At 41.5% G+C, this 19,754-nt stretch overlaps 1 protein-coding gene across 9 annotated transcripts in view; it reads right to left on the bottom strand.

Moving 5' to 3' along the window:
* Positions 1 to 585: 585 nt before the first annotated feature.
* LOC119660390 (dystrophin, isoforms A/C/F/G/H) overlaps positions 586 to 19,754 on the bottom strand; it is a 1,277,654-nt gene continuing 1,258,485 nt past the window's right edge. For all 9 annotated transcript variants that reach the window (XM_038068919.1, XM_038068914.1, XM_038068920.1 and 6 more), the window contains one exon: positions 586 to 2,087. Coding sequence is in view for 8 of the 9 variants with exons in the window: in XM_038068914.1 (XP_037924842.1) it covers positions 1,981 to 2,087 (107 nt within the window). In the remaining variant the exon portion in view is untranslated. The remainder of the gene's footprint in view (positions 2,088 to 19,754) is intronic.

Below are 19,754 nucleotides of genomic sequence, written 5' to 3'. Positions count from 1 at the left end.
AAAGAAGACCTTCAAAATGAAAATGCAATAACGAAAGTAAACATCCGAAGAATGATATTTTCAACAGAAAATTCGGTGAATTCCTCTAACCGATTTGTAGTTATTCTGACTACGTACAATCAAGAAATTTTGCTGTTCATCTACGAAACAATTTCAAAATACTTACTGACTATCTCCATTGTCCAATTATTCGTATATACTCGTACGTACGTCCAAAAAGTTAAGGCATCTCTGTGAGCCCAATATATATATAGCTGCAGGCAATCATCTCCTGTGCTGGAAAATGTTGAAAGAGACAGGAAAGAAAGGTAGAGGTTTCGCGTCAATCTTTTGATTAAATTTCCAGGAATTCGCAGTGGAAGTGAATATGAAATTTTCTGGAATTCCCTGGAAAGGATTCTACTTTCATATTCTCTGTTTGCTAAATCTGGAAGAAAATTAACAATACGCTTCCTCGCAATTAGGAAATGTGTCTAGAACACGAGAGACGTTTTAGTCCTTGCGGAGACGCTAGTCGGGCTGAAAATTTAACTACGGGGTTTCAGGGCGAATGGTGTAAAGTGTGTAAAATAAAACAAAACGAAATTATATGACAATTAACATTTTACTATATATTTAAACAAAGATTGAAACAAAATAAATTGGATAGTCTGAAAAATTAAGGTTTCATACAAAAAAAATATTGAAAAATTATAGTACCGTCACCATGTCTAAAATCAAATAATTTTCTGAAGGAAGAGCTGTTGGAAGGCTTAGCTAAATCAATTTTCGTACCCAGCTCTTGGCTTTCGCCATGTCTATCATTGATTCAATGTTTAAGATATGTTTATACAAGTTTAGATTGATATTACCACTACAAAGGGTTCAGTTTTGCTCCGAAAAACATGCTCACTTGATGCATTTTCTATATAAACTTTCTGTCATCCTTGGTAATACTTAAAAGGTAGTGGATTATGTTAGCAAATTTTCCTAGCACAACAGAAAATAAGTGAATTTTTCTTTTTGTAGATTTTTCAATGTATTTATCAAAAGAATGCATGTAAAGATATGACGCATTTCCTGTTCATAATTGGATAATATCTGCTGTCTGGGAGTGACTGACACTCTAAGATTTGTAGAATTCCTTTCATGATTCATCTGAAGCTCCGTCCTCTTGACAGTTTCCCGTATTTTAGCTAAGTTTATTTAAACCTACAAGTATCGAGCCCGAAACTTAGTACGATATCTACTTTTCTTAGGTAAAATTTTGTTTATTTCAACTTTCTAACAATTGTTATCCGATATTGTTGCAACTAGAGATTTCGACCTGTCTACCAAGCGGATCAGGTGCTTCAAAAAAGAATATAAACATGAGAACGGAAGCGCTAAGTAACAATCATCCGGCCATTTGCCGACAACATATAAAATTTCCTTCGCTACCTAGAACAACAAACAAATAAGAACTGAACAATTATCGCAAATGATGGACAGACAATAAGTAGGTACCAATAGGTGTGTACAAATCACGTGGATATGTGGACAAAGTCCTTAATAATTCTTGTAAAAGTCCATTGTATCTATGTATAAGTTACGGTAGGGGATATGCTACGAACGTTATTTAGCGGGGAGGGGACTGCATCCTTCTTGAATTTACAAATGAAGTTCCCGTCAAGTCCGTGGCAGACATCCACCACCACTAAGTATTATCATTCTTTTAGAAAACATGTACGAAAATGTACAGTAGTAGTTCTTATTCTTAAAAAGATATATGCGTGTATATATATACTTTCATTTGGTTGTAGATTGAAAAATATACGTACAATAAGTATTGTCCAAAATAATAAAAATTGGAAAAGAGGAATTATCCTAACAATATGGTTTTTACTTAGTCCAATGTCAGTATCTGACTTTTATGCTTAGTTTGTTGTTTTTTTTTTAGAAGTTCTATAAATTTTAGCTGATACTTTCTTAGCGACACATTGAATATCAAGATTTTTGCTGTTAGGGCTTCTTCGCATCCAAAGCCGTTCCGTTACCATTTTCATTTTGTTCAATCTCCTGTTCGGTTATGACCGTGACTAATTCCTCCACTGCTCGACCAAGATCATCTAATGACAGAAGATACAAAAAAGAACGATTAATGGAGCGTATTTACTAACATGAAAAAAACAGATGAAAATATAAAGATAAAAGATAAAATAAAGGAACATAAAACACATATACACACAAACTAGCCTAGAAGCTGGGCGGTACCAAAAAACTTAATGAAAATGCACCTGGGTTTACACACGAACTGAAATATTACCTCTAACTACTCATGGTATGCCATTACATCATTTTAGGTTGATTATGTGATCCAAGCCATTAACAAAGTATTCCGATTCAGAATACTGAAAGGTTTCTAAGATTAAACTGTGATCAACTAGAGGGAAGCTAAATAGCTTTTTGAATCGTTGTTTCAGCAGCTGTCAACAATGGCATTCACCTGTCAAAATATTCAGCGTTGCTATTTCATAGTTCAATAGTTCAATCGTTTCACGATTGTCAAGCATGAATAAATTATTAAACAAGTCGGGAAATCGGAAGCTTGACGCTTCAGGTATAAAAGGTTTTGTACTTCCCTATGTAAGGAACGTAGTTTTCCATTGGCTGGAATGGAGAACTACGTAATGAAATTGCTTCACGCATTAACACAACCTGTATGAAGATGCATTTCACAACTAGTGTTCTTTGTGATCGACGTATCAGCGCACGTCTCAAATCCAAAATTTACTGCAATGTCCTCTTTCTGCCGCTGTCTATAATTCTGAGGGTTGGCCGACTTTAAAAGACAATGGACGGCGTCTTGCGGTAATGGAGACGAAGATGTTGCATTGCACTGGTGGCGTGACACGTTTTGATCACGTCCGAAATTAGAATATTCGCGATCGATATGGGGTTGCACCGATCGTGCGGAAACTGCGAGTGAGGTGTTTTCGATGGTGTGGTCACGTAATTCACGCTAACGAGAATTCACTTACCAATATTGGTCTGAACATCGAAGTCATCGAAGTAACCAAAGAGCCAGCCGAAACAACGGTGGCTTGATACGCTGGATGGGGATTTAAAGGCCTCGCGATTACACTCTGATCAGGCATTTGATAAAATAAAATGGCGAAGCCGATCACGACGAGCCAACCCCGTTAGTGAATGGGACAAAGGCTGAAGAAAAGAAAGAACATGTGAGGAGCTACAAATGCATGACAACTCCCTGTCACATAGTTAAAAATTCCGCTGCTCTCTATTTTGTAGAAAGCGATTTAAATAAATCATTTAGTGGAAAGCCCTGTATTGATAATAGACAACTTCATACGCTTCACACTCTGAGTTTAATATTATTAACAAATGCGAAGAATTTAACCTACATCAAATATAAACAAGTCGGGAACCCGGAAGCTAGACGCTTCAGGTATGAAAGGTTTTGTGTATTTCTTTTATAAAGAGATTTGAGTGTACATTTGTCCCATTAGTATGTAGCACGTAATATATGCATATATTATGTGAGAATATCCACTTTGAAGTGATATTGACATTCAAAGTCTTGAATTTGCACAGCAGCGACAACTTTCACCTATTATAACTTTGTTAGTAATGGTGGAATTTTAACCAAATTTTTGATTTGATACTCCACATAACTATATTTGTTGATGCATGTAGGGGACCCCCCCCCCTTAAATTCGACGTAAAAGGATTTAACTCACTATATGCGTGAGCGTTCATAGTTCCCACCTTTCTACCAAATTTGGTGCCAATCGCTACAACCGTCTCCGAAAACAATGCGTGTGACGGACAGACAGACAGACATACAGTAAACCGATTTTAATAACGTTTTGTGTTTACATAAAACCTAAAAAAGGGCTGAGGGCAATTAGATTCTTTTTGAATGGAATTTTAATATTTCACTCGAATGTCAATGATTCTCGTTAATTATGACCTCAGCATCTTATCTGTATGGCTTTGATAAGTTTGAAGTGCTAAAACTTTGACACTAATAGTTGGATTTTCATGAAAGTTGCCATGTGTATGTACGAGGCTGTCCTCGGTCGGTACTTCCAGGATGAACTTCAGGGGAGTTTTTCAGGCAATTTCTAAATTTGGTAATATACTACAGCTGCAGATTCTTCATAAATGAGACTTTAATATTTCACGCGAATACCAATTATTCTTGCTAATTATGACGTCAGCATCTTATTTGCATGGCTTTGGAAGCAGTTGATTCGCGCGACTAATATTAGTTGCGGAAAGTACTAATCGTGACCTTTCATTTGGTATTCTACACGACTATATCCTGTGAAAAAACATTTTCAATTCCCCCTTTGCATGTATGTATGTATGTATGTATGTATACTCGTTGTATGCGTGGGATTTCATAGTTCCTATCTGTCCACCAAATTTCATTCGGATCGGTTCAGCCGTTTTGGAGAAAAGTGCGTGCGATAGACAGATAGAGAGACAGACAGAGAGTGAATCGATTTTAATAAGGTTTTGTTTTACACAAAACCTTAAAAATATTAACGAAATTCCGGGTCACTTAAAAATATGCAACTTCTGATCAGCGGCACCGAACTCAGAATCCTAAATAATGGTAATCCGATTTTTTATGAAAGGTTGAACGATCGTTAAACCCCTTATATCAGAAATTCAGACATGCCTCTAGAATATGTCATCGGCAAAACCCTTCTCTAGACTAGGATAAATCAAATAGTCCTAATGCCTGTAATGACAAATAAGATTGGCGATGATCAGAAGACCATACTGAGTGCCCGAAGTCGACCAAGAGAGGGGAACTATCCCAAAATAATAAAAAGATGGCGAAATAGACCGTGAAGGCCGGCCGCACATACTGAAGTTCGATTCAAATGGTTAGTCGAGACGTGCTTGCACGCCTCTGTGCTAGCCAGGCTTGGGAATGTGGAGGCTAGGATGCGTGGCACCGCATAAAAGACAAATTCCCTGAAAACAATATTCTAGCTGACATTGCTCGGTGGAAACTTCGTTTCCTTTTGCTCAAAACTTTGCCTATCAACGGTAAGTCCCCGACAATTCCAAATAGTTTACCGCAAGGAAACTGCCTCGACCCAATTCTTTTCCAACTTCAACCCCCCCCCCCTCTTGGCAACAGTCCCGGTGTTAATCATTCAATACGCCGATGACTTCATGATCATTCCACCCGGTAAAACAATGGAGGAAGCAATTTCAAGTCTAAATAACCCCTCGGTGGGATATAGCGCGTCAACCAGACCTACACGATATCGCTTCCGGTTACCTGAAACGCCCTTCAGCTCCCACCTCGAATTTCTCAGGCGCCCGAATTCCTCCTCTACTTTTACGCCCCAAGGGCCCTTGAGGCAACCAACTCGTTGGCAATTTTGGCACTGCCTCTCCTTAATGTCCTTAAAGTATGACCTATCCACTGCCACTTCCGTCTTCCTATCACATCGCATATGCGTGCCTAGCCCGTGCGCCGACCAAGTTCTTCATTTGAGATGATGTCAACGCAATGTACTCCGATGATACGACGCAGACAGGTATTGACGAAAGCTTGGAGCTTTTGAGTAATAGTGGAGTTCCATATGCTACTCCCGTATAGTAATATAGAGAGAACACCAGCATGGAACAGTCTCAACTTGATCTTAGTGTTGCGATACATAACTGCATTTTCAGATTTGAGACAGGGGAGCGAAAGCGGATCTAGTGCGGTTAATGCGTCGGACAACATCTAGTTCGGTAACTCCGCCGGCAGAAACTACGCTTCCTAGATATACAAATTGATCGACGTCTTCGATCCTCTGTCCATTAATGCAGATAGAGAGAGTGCGATGACTCGTCAGACTGAGAACCTTGGTTTTGTTGGTGTTTATCTCCAGTTCAGCTTCCAGATCCAGAGCCATTTGACCAAGACCCATGATCCGGTGAGAGAGAAAGCAGATGCCATCGGCGTAGTCAAATTGTTTGAGAAAAGAAGCCATCGCCTATTAAATTGAAGGTCAAGGTAGCATGAAGAACGTCACCGATAGCACTCTCGGACTCTGCTTTGGCCCTCAAAATTCTCCGAGATTTCACCTTGGTGCACCGCGTGACATTTTGCCCCGTCATATGTCGCTATGATAATAACTATTAGTCTCTCCGGAATAGCGGAATAGCGTAGAGCACTCCAGATACACCGCCTGTTCACGGTATCAGAAGCTGTCTCGAAATCGATGAAGAACAGTTGAACGAGGATTTAAATTCTGCGTAAAACAAAACCTTATTAAAATCGGTTTACTGTCTGTCCGTCGCATTTTTCTCGGAGACGGTAATAGCGAATCACACCAAGTTTGGTGGAAAGGTGGCAACTGTGAACGCACACGCATACAGTGAGTTACATCATTCTGCGTGGAACATACATGCAAAAGGGGGACGTAAATTTCTTTTTCATCAAATATAGTCATGTGGGGTATCAAATGAAAAGTCTCGGTTAGAACTTTCCGAATCCGTTTTGTTTGAACATTTGTTGGAAAGGTGACGAGTGCGGGGCTCGAAAATGATCATTTCTTTAACGGACTCATTTTCAGAAAATACCCAACCGAAAAATCTGAACAAAAATTAGAAGGCTGGCACTATATATTGCCTAGGCTTCGAAATACGGTACATACTGATATTTATTCAAATAAAGTTAACAGCTGCCAAACCCCCTTAAGTTTTCTCTAGCATCACGTTCATTTTGCAGTAATGTAGGCTATAACATATGTAACAATATAGGGTATAACATAGAGCATGATCCTACCAAGTTTGGTGGAAATCACACTATAACTAACAAAGTTTTAATAGGTCAAAATTGACGCTTCTTTGCAAATTCAAGGCTTTGAACGTCAATGTCACTCGAAAGTGGATACTCTCAAATAATATATGCATATAATTACATGCTACGTACTAATGGGCCAAATGCACAATTAAATGTCTTTATAAAAGAAATGCACAAAACCTTTCATACCTGAAGCGTCCAGCTTCCGGTTTCCCGAATTGTTTGGAATCTCGACGATAGTCCTTTTCTTCCACTTTTTGGAAAAGGTTTTGGACTCCCAAAATTTCTATATGCAGGCACAGCGATAAATAACTCTGCGGGGAGATCATCAAGCGCAGCGGTGTTACTCCGTTTCAGGTCATTAATGGCGGAAACCTCACCGGATGTGATACGATTAAGACTCTTGGTGAAGTATTCTTTCCACCTTTTCAATTGTTCATCATCGTGGATGAGAAGACGACCATTGAGGTCCTTCACAGGGCCAGCGAAGGATTTTTGACTACATGCAAGCTTGTTATATAGAGTTCCGCAATCATTACGATCTATGGCATCTTCCGCTTCCTGACCAGCGTAATAACAAATTCTCCCTTGTCACGGCGACGAAGTGTAAAACTTCTCGGGATTTCGATCGGTATTGGAGTTCGAGCGCGTCACGTCCGCCATCGCTCTTAGCTATCAGTAGAGTCTTCATCCTTTCAGTTCATCGATCCGCTTCAACGACTCCGCAGTCAGCGAGATCTTGTGACACCCCTTCGGGATTTGACCGAAGACCTGTTCAGCATCCGCGAAAAAATCATTTTTGTTGGCGGCAAGCAAAATAGCAAAATAGCTCTCCCACTGTCGAGCAATAATTAGGTCGCACAAGCGGTCGATGTTGAAGTTAGCAGGAAGCAGCTTCCCAATGCTGCGAGAAGTGGTAGACGCAACACGAAAGCGAACGTAAGTAATCATCACATGGATTCCGAGGCCGATGTCAGCGCCTCTCTTGTTACGCACATCCAGCAAACAACTCCTAAATCTACAGCTGATCGTAAAGTGGTCGATTTGATTGCTCGTACGGTGTCGGTCAGCTGAAACCCAACTGACCTTATGGGACGCTCTGTGCTCGAACAGTATGCCACCAATGGAGGCAATAGAAGTTGCAGAATTCCACGACCCTCCCACCATTATCGTTACGGTCACCAAGACCGTGCTTCCACTTCACATGTCCGTGCAAGGTATGTCAGATCCCGTAGAAAGCATCCTTCTACCCTACATAGGAAGTGTTCGTTGGGGCGTAGCATTGCACAATTGTGATCCTCTTTAACCCAGACCGAAATCCTGCAGTTAGAAGTTTGTCAGGAACCGGCTCCCAGATCAAAACAGCGCGCCTTGCGATAAAAGTCAGAAGCAACCCGACACCAGATTCGCGTCTGCTACCACTTGGTTTTCCAGAGTACAAAAGCACATTGCCAAGGTCAAGATGGTGAGGTTCTCTCCAGAGTCTCACCATCTTACTTCGCTTAAGGCCAAAATTTCCAGCTTAAATCGTTGAAATTCCTGCTCAAGTTGGAGTAAGCAATCATTCTGAGGACCCTTGGTCGTCTTGTCGAGGAGTGTGCAATAATTGCAGAAACCAATAATAGTCTGTTTTCGATAGCCAAAGGTCGTTGTCGTGAAGTTAGTCCCTTTGTGAGACATTGTTGACCTTTCGGTAGCAATAAAGTTTCAAAATTTGTAGGTTGCCAGCCCAAAAATTTCGATCCCTTACGACAAGCAGGGAAGAATTTGAGGGTATTCTTAAGCCCCAACTCACAGGGGATGAATACATATTCAATTCTAGCTTGAAATTTAATTCGATCCAGTCACTGTGTTAGACAAAAATTTTAAGTTGAACAGTGAAGAAGATCGGAAAGATCCTTTCACTAGCCTTCTCTAATAGAGCATTCTACATGACGACGCTTTACAATCTTTGAACGCATTTTATGCCAATTTAAGCTTCTTAAAAGATGATCTTGGCCAGTAACAAAATTTATTACATATCTCAAAACCTCACCTTCAAACAAAACCAGGATCAGATCTTTATGACCTGCTTTATATAACCACTATTATTCGGTAACTATCTATTCTATCAGTACAACTTATTCTGTTTTGGATGAGGGCCTGATCGATTCTTCCATCTAAAAAGAACGACCTATACTACAGTACTGAACAATCGACTCTGTGAGCAGCAGAATCTTTGCTAGAGACGAGGTAGCTCTTAGCTATGCTCATTTCTCTCGGCCGCTAATTTGTTTCTCGATATTTAGTTGGGCATTGGTTATCATATCCATATTTTTAACGATGGTAATTGAGAGGATTTTAGTCTCCGGCAAGTCTGGTATAATCATTCGGATAAAAACTTGAATGTCCTTTAAATTTCCTCAGAAACACTGAGGGAGGTAATAGCGGCCATACTAGAAAGGTACTTCCACATACAATTGCAGAAGCAGTGGAAAACGGACGGATCATCATCATCAACGGCGCAACAACCGGTATCCGGTCCGCCTTAATAAGAAACTCCAGACATCCCGGTTGTGTGTCGAGGCCCACCAATTCGATATCTCTAAAAGCTGTCTGGCGTCCTGACCTACGCCGTCGCTCCATCTCAGGCAGGGTCTGCCCCGTCTTCTTTTTCTACCATTAATATTGCCCTTATTTATTTTCGGGGCTGGATCGTCGTCATCCATACAGATTAACTGACTCGCCCACCGTAACTTATTGAGCCGAGTTTTATCCACAACCTGATGGTCATGGTATCGCTCATAGATTTCGTCGTTATGTAGGCTACGGACTTGATGGATCGAAAAGCTAAAATTGGTAGCACGCTGGACGTAATGAATCACTCAGGCCCTGAAGGCGCGCAGGATAATATAGAAATGTCTACAGTAAGAGAGCAGTACAGGCATTAGAACATCTGCCGGCTGGATTTAGAAATTATACGCTGGTCACAACCAAAAGATCAAATTGAACTACAAGAAGATCATGCTTTGCCATTCAGTGCCAATTTCTAACAAGGACATTTTCCGCAGGGAAGGAAGAGTGAAGACGCTATCATTTGACAACATATACTTATTTTAGGGATGTGTAAACGTTTTACTACATGCTAACTTCGTCAAGTCTAGAATGGGAAAAACCCCCGCTGAGGTAAGAATAGTCGATTCGTAATCTCAGTCTTGAATGAACTGCAACGTCATCAACATTGAAGTAGATAAAATTCAGTTAAGGTATCCGAAACACATGACTAACTGTGATTGCGATGATCAAAAGAGATCCTGAGAGACCGGAGTCGGCCAAGAACTATCAATAAAACCTAAAAAGATGGCAAAATTGACCCTGAAGGTCCGACCGCAAATACTGAAACTTCATCGAAGTGTTCCGTCGAGACACCCTTGCTCACCTCTTTTATAGCTAGCTAGGGAATACGGGGGGAGGGGGTCCTTTGAGTACTTCGATCCCCTCACATCTCCTTTACGTGTCCTTTACCTGATGCGTGGGTCCGCACCAGATCCTGAAAAATACCAAACCGACACAGGACTCTGCGTGTGAGAAGGAACCTCTCGATTATACTTGAAAGTCTAGAAAGGTATACAACACAAATTGGGTGAAAAAATAAAATACCCCAGATACATCAACTCGCCAGTCCACTGCCAAGGATAATTATTTGGAACTAGACTTCATGATTAACTTGCTTAACACCCCACTTTCAATCACTTTCAATATCTCTTTGGTGAAAGATTATTGAAAAAAAGTATCTAAACCGATAAAATTTGACCAAGAAAAGTATGTCTCTCGAACATCGAACCCATAATTCGCACAATTTTTTACTTCAATCACCGCAATATTTTCACCGCCTCAAAACTTGACATCTGAAATATCCAATTCAATAAAATTTCATCCATTTTCCTTTATAGCACAGAATTTCCTGACAGGCTCATTTGAGCATCTTAAGATCTCCTGGCATCCAGCAAAAATTGAATTCTGCGAACCAGCCGAATGGCTGGGCACCAGATTGCATGAAGTATTTGTTTCTATGAACGGGAAAATCGAGCCAGAAAATTATGGTATTCAACAAGACTTCCAGATTCTATTGGTGGAATGAAAGGACCAGGTTTTTCCTAACTTTTAAAATATTTTCCTGGATATTTTGTGAAATTTAAAAAGATGGAAAATTTCGCTATTCACCTGTGCCATCCCATTTATCATAAAAAATTCTGTTTTTTCGTTTTTCTGGTCAGAAATGGGGGATGAAAATGTAATAAGCACTAATGGATTAAATGTTTAGGGTAGATGCGGCTGAAGTTGACGGACTGTCAGGCGATAGAGTAGGTAATTAGAGATTTGGTTACAAATCGATAGTAAAATAGCTAGAAAAGAGGTAAAAGGAGATCCCACCTGAAGCATCATTTGACTTATCATAGATGTATCCAGGGACTGGGCCCAACGTACAAATGTAGGGCACTATTTAGACCTCCATGTGATGGGAATATTACAAATTACCAGGCCAAATTTTTTTCATATCTATTAAATAGGCTTGACTTTATGGGCGTTTCCATTTATTCTAGTTAAAATACTTAGAACATTTCCATTGTTTCATGTGAATAGTAAGGGAAGACGGCTTTACGATTTCTTGGCAGGGCAGAGACAACTCGTCAGATGCTACCCTGGGAGCAACATGATCGAGATGATTCGTAGATGTTAGATGTTCCTTTATATAATTCTCCCAGGGGAGAAGTGAGATAGCGTCTGACGAGTTGTCTCTGCCCTGGTAAGAAACCGCAAAGCTGTCTTCGCTTACTATTTTTTGAAGCTTAGGTGCTTGTGTTCGGATGGCTCAAATGGTTAGAGCACTGGGCTATCTTAGCGGAAGGCCACGGTTCAAATCTCCTTTGTGACAGGATGTCGCATACCAGTCGACTCAGCTGTGAATGAGTACCTATGTCAAATCAGGGTAATAATCTCGGACGAGTGCAATTCTAACTATATTGCCTCCTACAGTGTACTCCAATGTACCGTTACGGTCTTAAATGAAGTGCTCTAACACATCAAGGCCCTGATCTATGATAATATGGATTGTTGCGCCAACGATTCTTATTATTATTGGGTGCTAAGCCCAAAACGAGGCGTCCTTGGAGACAAAAAAAGAGGGAGTAAATTTCTCCCCATTTAGTCCCGTTCATCCCGACATCAAGAAGATGCGGACTTAGGAACCCTCAATCCTTAAAAAAGATATTTAATGTAAATGTTAAATCATCTGAGCAAGGTGTATCGATTTTGTTCGGTCACAGAGGAGATTGTAAGCACTGAGGAAAGGAGCAACTGGCTCCCGAAATATCGATATCTGCAAACAAATACAATAGGGATGGGGATGTCCCTAATCAAAAAACAATCTTTTCGTTTCATTGAGATACGGAGGACAACCAAAAAGTTCAACGTTACAAATCGCTTACAGAGGGTTATTTTCCTTTTAAGACCAATCAGTTCAACGAGAAGGTCCATTATTTGCGAGTAAGTTCCATGATTTCTGCAGTGTTTAAAAGAATTCACAGGAATTAAGTTTTGCACATCACGTTTTGTATTTGAAGACGGTAAATTCAAGGGTTATATGGACCGAGAAAAATGCAGACGCTCATTATGACCGAACGAGAAAACTTTTGGTAACACCCCGAATTTTAGCTATTATCAGTAGTTGTTGTAGCTTGTAGATTTTTCAGTGCATTTTTAGCGGGTTCGCAAAAAATTTCGGTTGCTCATGGAAAAACAATCGCCATCAGTACATTGCATTCCGGGTTCGTGAGAGCGTTTGAACGTGTTCGACACCAACTAATCTGGTATGCCTTACGACAAGCACCTAGCCCAGCGGAACTTTTACGATTGAAAAATTTAGATCTTTCCATCAAAGCCTCCCCAATAAAATGCACTAGGATCTTTCGAGGAAATTTCCCTGGAATATTGAAGGTTTGAAGGCATGCCAATTTCTTCTCCTTGTGGCTCCTCCTAGGTGTGAAGCTGCAGGGTACATCCATTTGCTTATACGTAGAATTCTCCCTTTTCCTACCACCATAACATATGTTGTATATGTTTTTAATACGTTTTTGAAATTTCGGAACAAAACGCATCTACCATCAAATCTTACGCAACCCTCATATTTACTACTTATACAATTACATATATATTTTCAGAAACAAAAATGACTGAATCATTAATCTTTTTTTCTTTGCTATCTTCCTTCGAATACTAGTGGGCAATCGAGTGAATTTCCTTCTAGCATTTCTGTATGTCATATTGTGAGACTAAGAAAGTGCCCGGCAATGTTTGGAAATGCCAAAGGTTGTTGTTACACGGGGGAATGGCAATATTCTACGACTGGTGATACGAAGCAAAGGATTCAGGGGGATGTTTTTAGTCTCGGATGATGATTCGACCATCGCAAGTGGAGTGCGTATCGTTAAAGGCAACTAAAAGAGATAAAAATTTGTGGGCGTGCAATCTGCCAATTTCGAAATTTTCTGTTAGTTTTTTCCAAGCATTTAGAATTTTACTTTCTTTGACTTGCCTATGAATGGTCGCTTGTAAACTTCCTCTAAGAAAATATTTCAATTTCCGTGTTGAATTTAGATCCCTCTCTTCCCTTTCTTCCTAACGCCCAAAGATCCGAATTTCAATGGCCAGAAGATGCGAAGTGAGGGAGGGCAGCCCAAAGGCCGCCCCTGAATGATATTTGAAGCAGTAGAGATATTAGACCAGAGGATTCGGTCCATCATCGATCGATCGCGACACTCGGGTCACAAGTTTTGTAGGTTATCAGTTATCAGCTTCGCGTTCATTTTTAAGGCTTTTTTGTAACACAATAACTAAATCGTTTTACTGTCTGTCGGTCTGTCTGTCACACGCTCTTTTCTCAGAAGCGACCGCACCGATTAACAATAAATTTGGTGGGAATTATGCATGCAATGAATTACATCGATCTATGTGGAACATAAGGGGGGCTCCAAATATAGTCGTGTGGGGTATCAAATGAAAGGTCTCGATTAGTAGCTTTCAATACTGTGGTTCCGATATTTAGGAAGGAAATCTGAAAAAATCAAGAGGCTACCACTATAGGGTGCCTAGGCACCATACCAATATCTGTTCAAATGAGGTTAATAATAGTATATGGCAATAACTTCTAGTATTTGACTGCAAAACCCGCTTTGAGTCCATCTTAGAATCATGGGGCAAGTAGGTTATTAGTATAAAGCATGATTCTGCCAAATTTGATGGAAATCGCACTATTATTAAAAAAGTTATAATAGATCAAACTTATCACTTGAGTAGACTGAATGTGAGTATGCTACAGTAGGTATCTAACCACAATCAAAACCCCGCCGTGACAAGTTCATTCTGAGCGCAAACTCAGCATTCATATCAACGGTTGATAGGGTTGCCTAACACATAAGCCGCAATTAAGGGATACCGTCTTCTAGTAATAAGCGTAGTCCACCTATTGCGTCCACAAAGAGCTCTGTCTGCGATAGCTATTATGAAACTTCTAGAAGGGGGCCAACTGCAAACAACCGGTCCGAGAGGACATACCTCAGGCACATGCTTTTAGAGAGCCATCCCGATTTCCATGGCATCAAATAGCGTCTAGTGACAGACTGAAGGCCCTCCAACAATACATGGGAGCAAGCACTCTTCCATAGCTTGACTTGAACGTCACAGGACAACATTAAAACATCATAGTACAGATAGAGCAGCGTCGAGGGCCTCCCTCCATCATCGGAAAGCAGCATGCGCGTGTGCATTAGCGCATTGAAACTGCTAGCAAGGCATTGGGTAACATCAAAGATAACGTATTACTACATGGACGCCCATGTTATCTAGATTGCGGATATCGCAGAACGCTGAGCAGGCACAGAGGATATTTTACCAGACCTCCGAATCTATCCCACACAAAACATAATCTTGACTGGAGGTCAGCTTCCGCGAGAAGAAAATGTCATTTCATCTACCATACCTCATCAGGAGAACGCCCGTCTCAGCAGATAAAACATTTTACTCGTATCCATCTAATCTGCTACTTATATGTTGTTTTTTGACCGCGACCGGTAATAAATTCTCTACCTCACTACTCCAATAAAATCTGCTTGCAGTAAAAGTATGCACCTCTAGACCTCATGTACTTAGGCATACCGGACCAACTCTAGATCACCTAACAGAATATGCAAGGCATCAGTCGAAACCGTGAAACATACAGAAAGACCCGCCCAGTTGATAGGCGTGGAGCAGCTTCCTGTCATGCACCGTCATGCAAACTCATACAAAAGAGAGCACCCGTACGTAGAACACGCGATTTAGAATCTGCGTCTGAGTATATGCGTAACATAACGGACAACAAAGTTTTTCCCATGCAACAAGATGCCGTCGGTGGACCTGCCAGTTCGGAAGCCGTACTGCCTTTCCGACGTTTTCAGCGAGATGCAAGGAGGTACTGAAGGCTGGGATCTCGGTAAGAACTCACCCAGCAAGGCACAACCACTATCACGACCTGTCAGCTTAGTTTCACCGTTCACCTTAACGCCAGAAATGTCATGACTGTCACCTCAAATAACGTCCAGGACCATAGGATCAAAGTTCTTACTATGGAAGGCAATGATCTTGCCAGTCCTTCCTCCCTCCTAGGAGATTTCGGTTCTTAGTGAGAAGTATTTCGACCACTTGGTCGCGTTCGAAAGAAGAATCCTCCAAAGAATTTTTGGCCCCTACAAGCCTGTATAACGATGAAATCTATGAACGATACCACGACCGTCTGATTGTGGGTGGATGATGTAACACGAAAAGTCTACAAGGGCAATATAGTAGAAAAAGAAGGCGTCCCTGAGATGTAGCGATGACGTAATTCTGGATGTCAGAAAGCTTTTAGGGATACCGAATTGATGGATCCCAGCGTAAAACCGCGATGTATCAAGTTAAAGCAGGCCTAGACCGGATACCAGTTGTTGCGCCGTTGTTAATGTAGGGAGCCGTTAATGTCGTGACTCCGTTTTCCTTTGCATATTTGCTATATCCTTAGCCAAGAGTCATTGCAATGCTCACCGAGGAACACATGCACTCATTCAACATCTCCACTTTTTAAGCCACAGACAAAAGTACGAACTCAGGGAGAGGAGAGCGGCCGGCTAACTCCTCCATTCGAGCAACATATTTCACCCCACGCAAATTCTATCAGATAGGCGTAAGGGGGAGTTAAAACTCACATTATTTATTTATTTAATGATTGCCAATACACCGAAACTAGATTACGATGCGGAAAATAATATCAGATTTGCAGAACAGTCCATCAGGCAATTACAGAGTTTGAAAAGGGCACATATATCAAAGGAAGATGCGACGTTCCTGCAGGGTTGGGAGACTACGGGTGCGGAGCTGTGACGAATAACCCACGCGGAGAAGGTTCTTTTGAAAACAGAGAGTCCGGCTGAACTTACGTTGTACAGCTTCGAGAGCGCGGCAGTCATGGTTGCGGAAGCCGGAGCAGACTACAAAGTAATATTCCAGGATGTTACTGGCATGGGAGCTGAAAAGTGTTAAGGAAGGCTGGATTGATGCAAAGTCAGAGGAGGAACGTGGCATAAAACCTGCCTGGGGGTATTGATAAATTGAATATTGGATATTGATAAAATTCAGGAATAGTAGAGGGTCAAGTATAGAGCCTTGTTGAACAACAGAAAAAGAAGGAAAGGAATGAGGTGAGTGTTCATAAAAAGAGACTTCAGGAGCAATATGAAGGATAGGAAGAAAGCCAAAAGATTATTGAGGAGGGAAGTTGAATAGAGACAGGTTGGATAGGAGAATATTCTGGTCATCAAAGGCTTTGGCGAAATCGAAGTAAATTGCGTAGACCTCCTGTCGCGAATTAAGGCATTTAGCAACGAAGTGAGTAGCCCGAACTTCTTCTGTAATGCATTTTTCAGGCGGATATTATTAAAGATCTCCGTTTTGCAAGAAGTTGCATAAGAACGAAGACTAGTAGGAGAAGAAGGGACATACCTGGAGATTAAATCGGACAGGATATTATAAGAGGAGTCAAGAGCTTGATTACAGGTTGAGTTAGATAATATGTGATCCCAGTTGATTCACACTAGGGCAGAGTTGGGACTGTCAAAGTTGCTTTATGAAAATTGAACTTAACAGATTTGCGCGCAATTCAAGACTTTAAACAAGGGCGCTTCGTTTCAAATTCAAGTGTGGGGAATGGAGTGGGGAGTGTCAATTTTGGCATACAGGGATTTGCAAGGAAATAGAGAGAGATGCACTCAGAGCAGTAAGAAAGGAAGAAATCGAAAGTGCAGCTCAAGGAGGAGGTGTTGAAATTAAATATTTTGATAAAACAGGCGAAAAATGAACACAGAACCAACTACATTGATCGGCGATGCAGGCGGTCTGCTCTGAAATTTATTTGCTAGTTGATATGCTTGTACGAATACACCTTCAGGCCATAAGGGAGAGGTGCTGACTAAGTCACATTCCCGCGAATAAATGACTTAAAAAGAAGCTATCATTAACATTACATCCATTCAACAATCGCCATGTCTGGGCAAACGCCTTTGCTGCAACATCCACAGACGTAACGTCAATGTCACTAACGCCCTTGTAGTTCTCAATGGTATAAACATTTGACGAGATATTCAAACCAAACAAATCGTGCTTCATCAACGTTTCAGATAATATCTCTCGCCAACGTATAGCACGATGGCAAAATGTTAACTGCCTTCGAGTCCATGTGTGTTCAACGACGACTCCAGGTCATCTGTAAACCAGCAGTACACGCTTCCTCAAAACTACCTTTCCAAAGGCCCTCTGATTGGGACGCCAACGTGCTATTAGTTAGGCTCTCAACACAGACACAACCTAGACGTGCATCATTTTTGACAACGGCCATTTTTCCCAACCCCCTAGCAGTAAACACCCGCATGTCTGCAGGCAAATCCCTGACGCAACTGTTGACTGTCCATGATCTCTAGCACGTCGGAAAGCTAATACTTTATTCACGCAAATAGTGGCCGAAGTCGTACACTACGGCAGTTGCTCTAATACAGTTCAACTGCGTGTAACCACTTGACGATGAAATATTTTGGGATAACCTGACCTGCATTGTGAATTTTCCCACTTTTCTTTAGGTTACTGGGATAGTTCTGCCTCGTGGTTGATCACAGTCAACCCGGTTGGTTATTTTGGCCATCCTAAACCCCCTGTCAGTTGGGACTCAAGAATACACTTAAAGTCTTCCCTATTTGTTGTAAGAGGCGACTAAAATGGATAAAAATCTGTGGGCTAGCAACCTGCACTAACTTTATTGCTATCAAAATATCAACAACACCTCGGACGGGGACTGATCTCACGGCTAAGATCTTTGGCTATCTAAAACAGACTATGATTGGTTTTTCGAATGTGGGCGCGCTCCTCGACAACGTAGCAAGGGTCCTCGGAATGGTCGCTTTCTCCAGCATGAACAGAAATATGCTGGACATTTTGGACCTAAAGGAAGTAAAATGGTGGGACTCTGGAGGGTACACCTCTCACTCTTGCCCCACTAATGGCAATGTGATTTTGTACTCTGGGAAGCCAAGTAGTAAAAGATGCGAATCCGGTGTTTGGCTGTTTTTGACGGCCACCGGATCTCTGACTCTCCGAAGAAGCCGATCTCTGACAGACTTCTGACTGTAAGTTTCCGGTCCAGGTTAAAGAGCATCACAATTGTACATACAATGCTATGCACCAAAGGAGACTGTCGATATAGTGCAGAGGGATGCTTTCTATGGGCAATCACACGCAGTTTAGGGGAGGCTTCCTAAAAGTGAGATTGTGACCACGATGGATAATCTGGATGTCTGGTAATACCTTGCTTGGACATGTAATGGGGAAACACGGTCTTGGCAATCGCAACCATAATTCTGGAAGGTTCGCGGATATCTGCAACTTGCATCGCCTCATCATTGATGACACATTGTTCCCGCATAGAGCCTGCCAAAAGGTCAGTTGTGTTTCAACTGACCGATGCCGTACGAGCAATCAGATCGACCACTTCGCGGTCAGCAGTGGATTTAGGAGCTGTCTCTTGGATGTTCATAATAAGAGAGCCGCTAACATCGGTCTCGAAAGGGATTACCATCTGATGGTCGCTTACGTTCGTTTGCACGTTGCGTTCGCCCCTTCCGGCGAGGTTGGAGATTTGCGAATCACTAAGTTTATCAACGACCATTTGTTTGATCCAGCTGTCGCTCGATAGTGGGAGAACTATGTTGCTGATCGAAAGTCATATATACGGCACGGTCTCGGCGTCCGAAATAATAATGGTGGGAGGTATGAGGATTTCTGCAATTCTCATCGCTTTGTCGTTGGTGGCAGATTGTTCGAGCACAGCGCCTGCTATAAGATCAATTGGGTTTCAACTTTCGCGCACAGGACTGGTACCCGTGCACACTGTGATCGGGAGGAAGAAATGGCAGTATGTAAGCCACACATTAAGAAGAGGTGACAACTGCATTACTATCTACGTTATCCAGTAGAATCCACTCTCTTAAGATGGGCCCCTAGTGGGTTGCCTCAAGGGCACTTGACGCAGACGACTAGAGAAGGAATGCAGGCATCTCATGAAATCGTGGAGCTGAAGCGCATTTTAAGTTACCGCGAACGATGGCGTCGTGAAGAAGGCATATCAAAACTAAAAAACGCAAGTGAGTTTCTACTGGCGAATCAATTGGAATTCTAGCTTATTCGTAGGACAATGAGGAACTTTAGGTCAGCAAAACCCATCTGGACCTACGGACTTCAGTTAAAGGGGGCACCGAAAATTTTCATCTTCTTCGAAAATCATTAACATAACAGAAAATTCGTTTGGGTTTGTGATGACCAAGATACTACCCTCGTAAATGATGAAATATCTGGTCAA

This window comes from Hermetia illucens, chromosome 6 (assembly GCF_905115235.1).
Source record: "Hermetia illucens chromosome 6, iHerIll2.2.curated.20191125, whole genome shotgun sequence".
Classification (NCBI taxonomy): Eukaryota; Metazoa; Arthropoda; class Insecta; order Diptera; family Stratiomyidae; genus Hermetia; species Hermetia illucens.
This window is presented reverse-complemented; position numbering and strand designations above follow the sequence as displayed.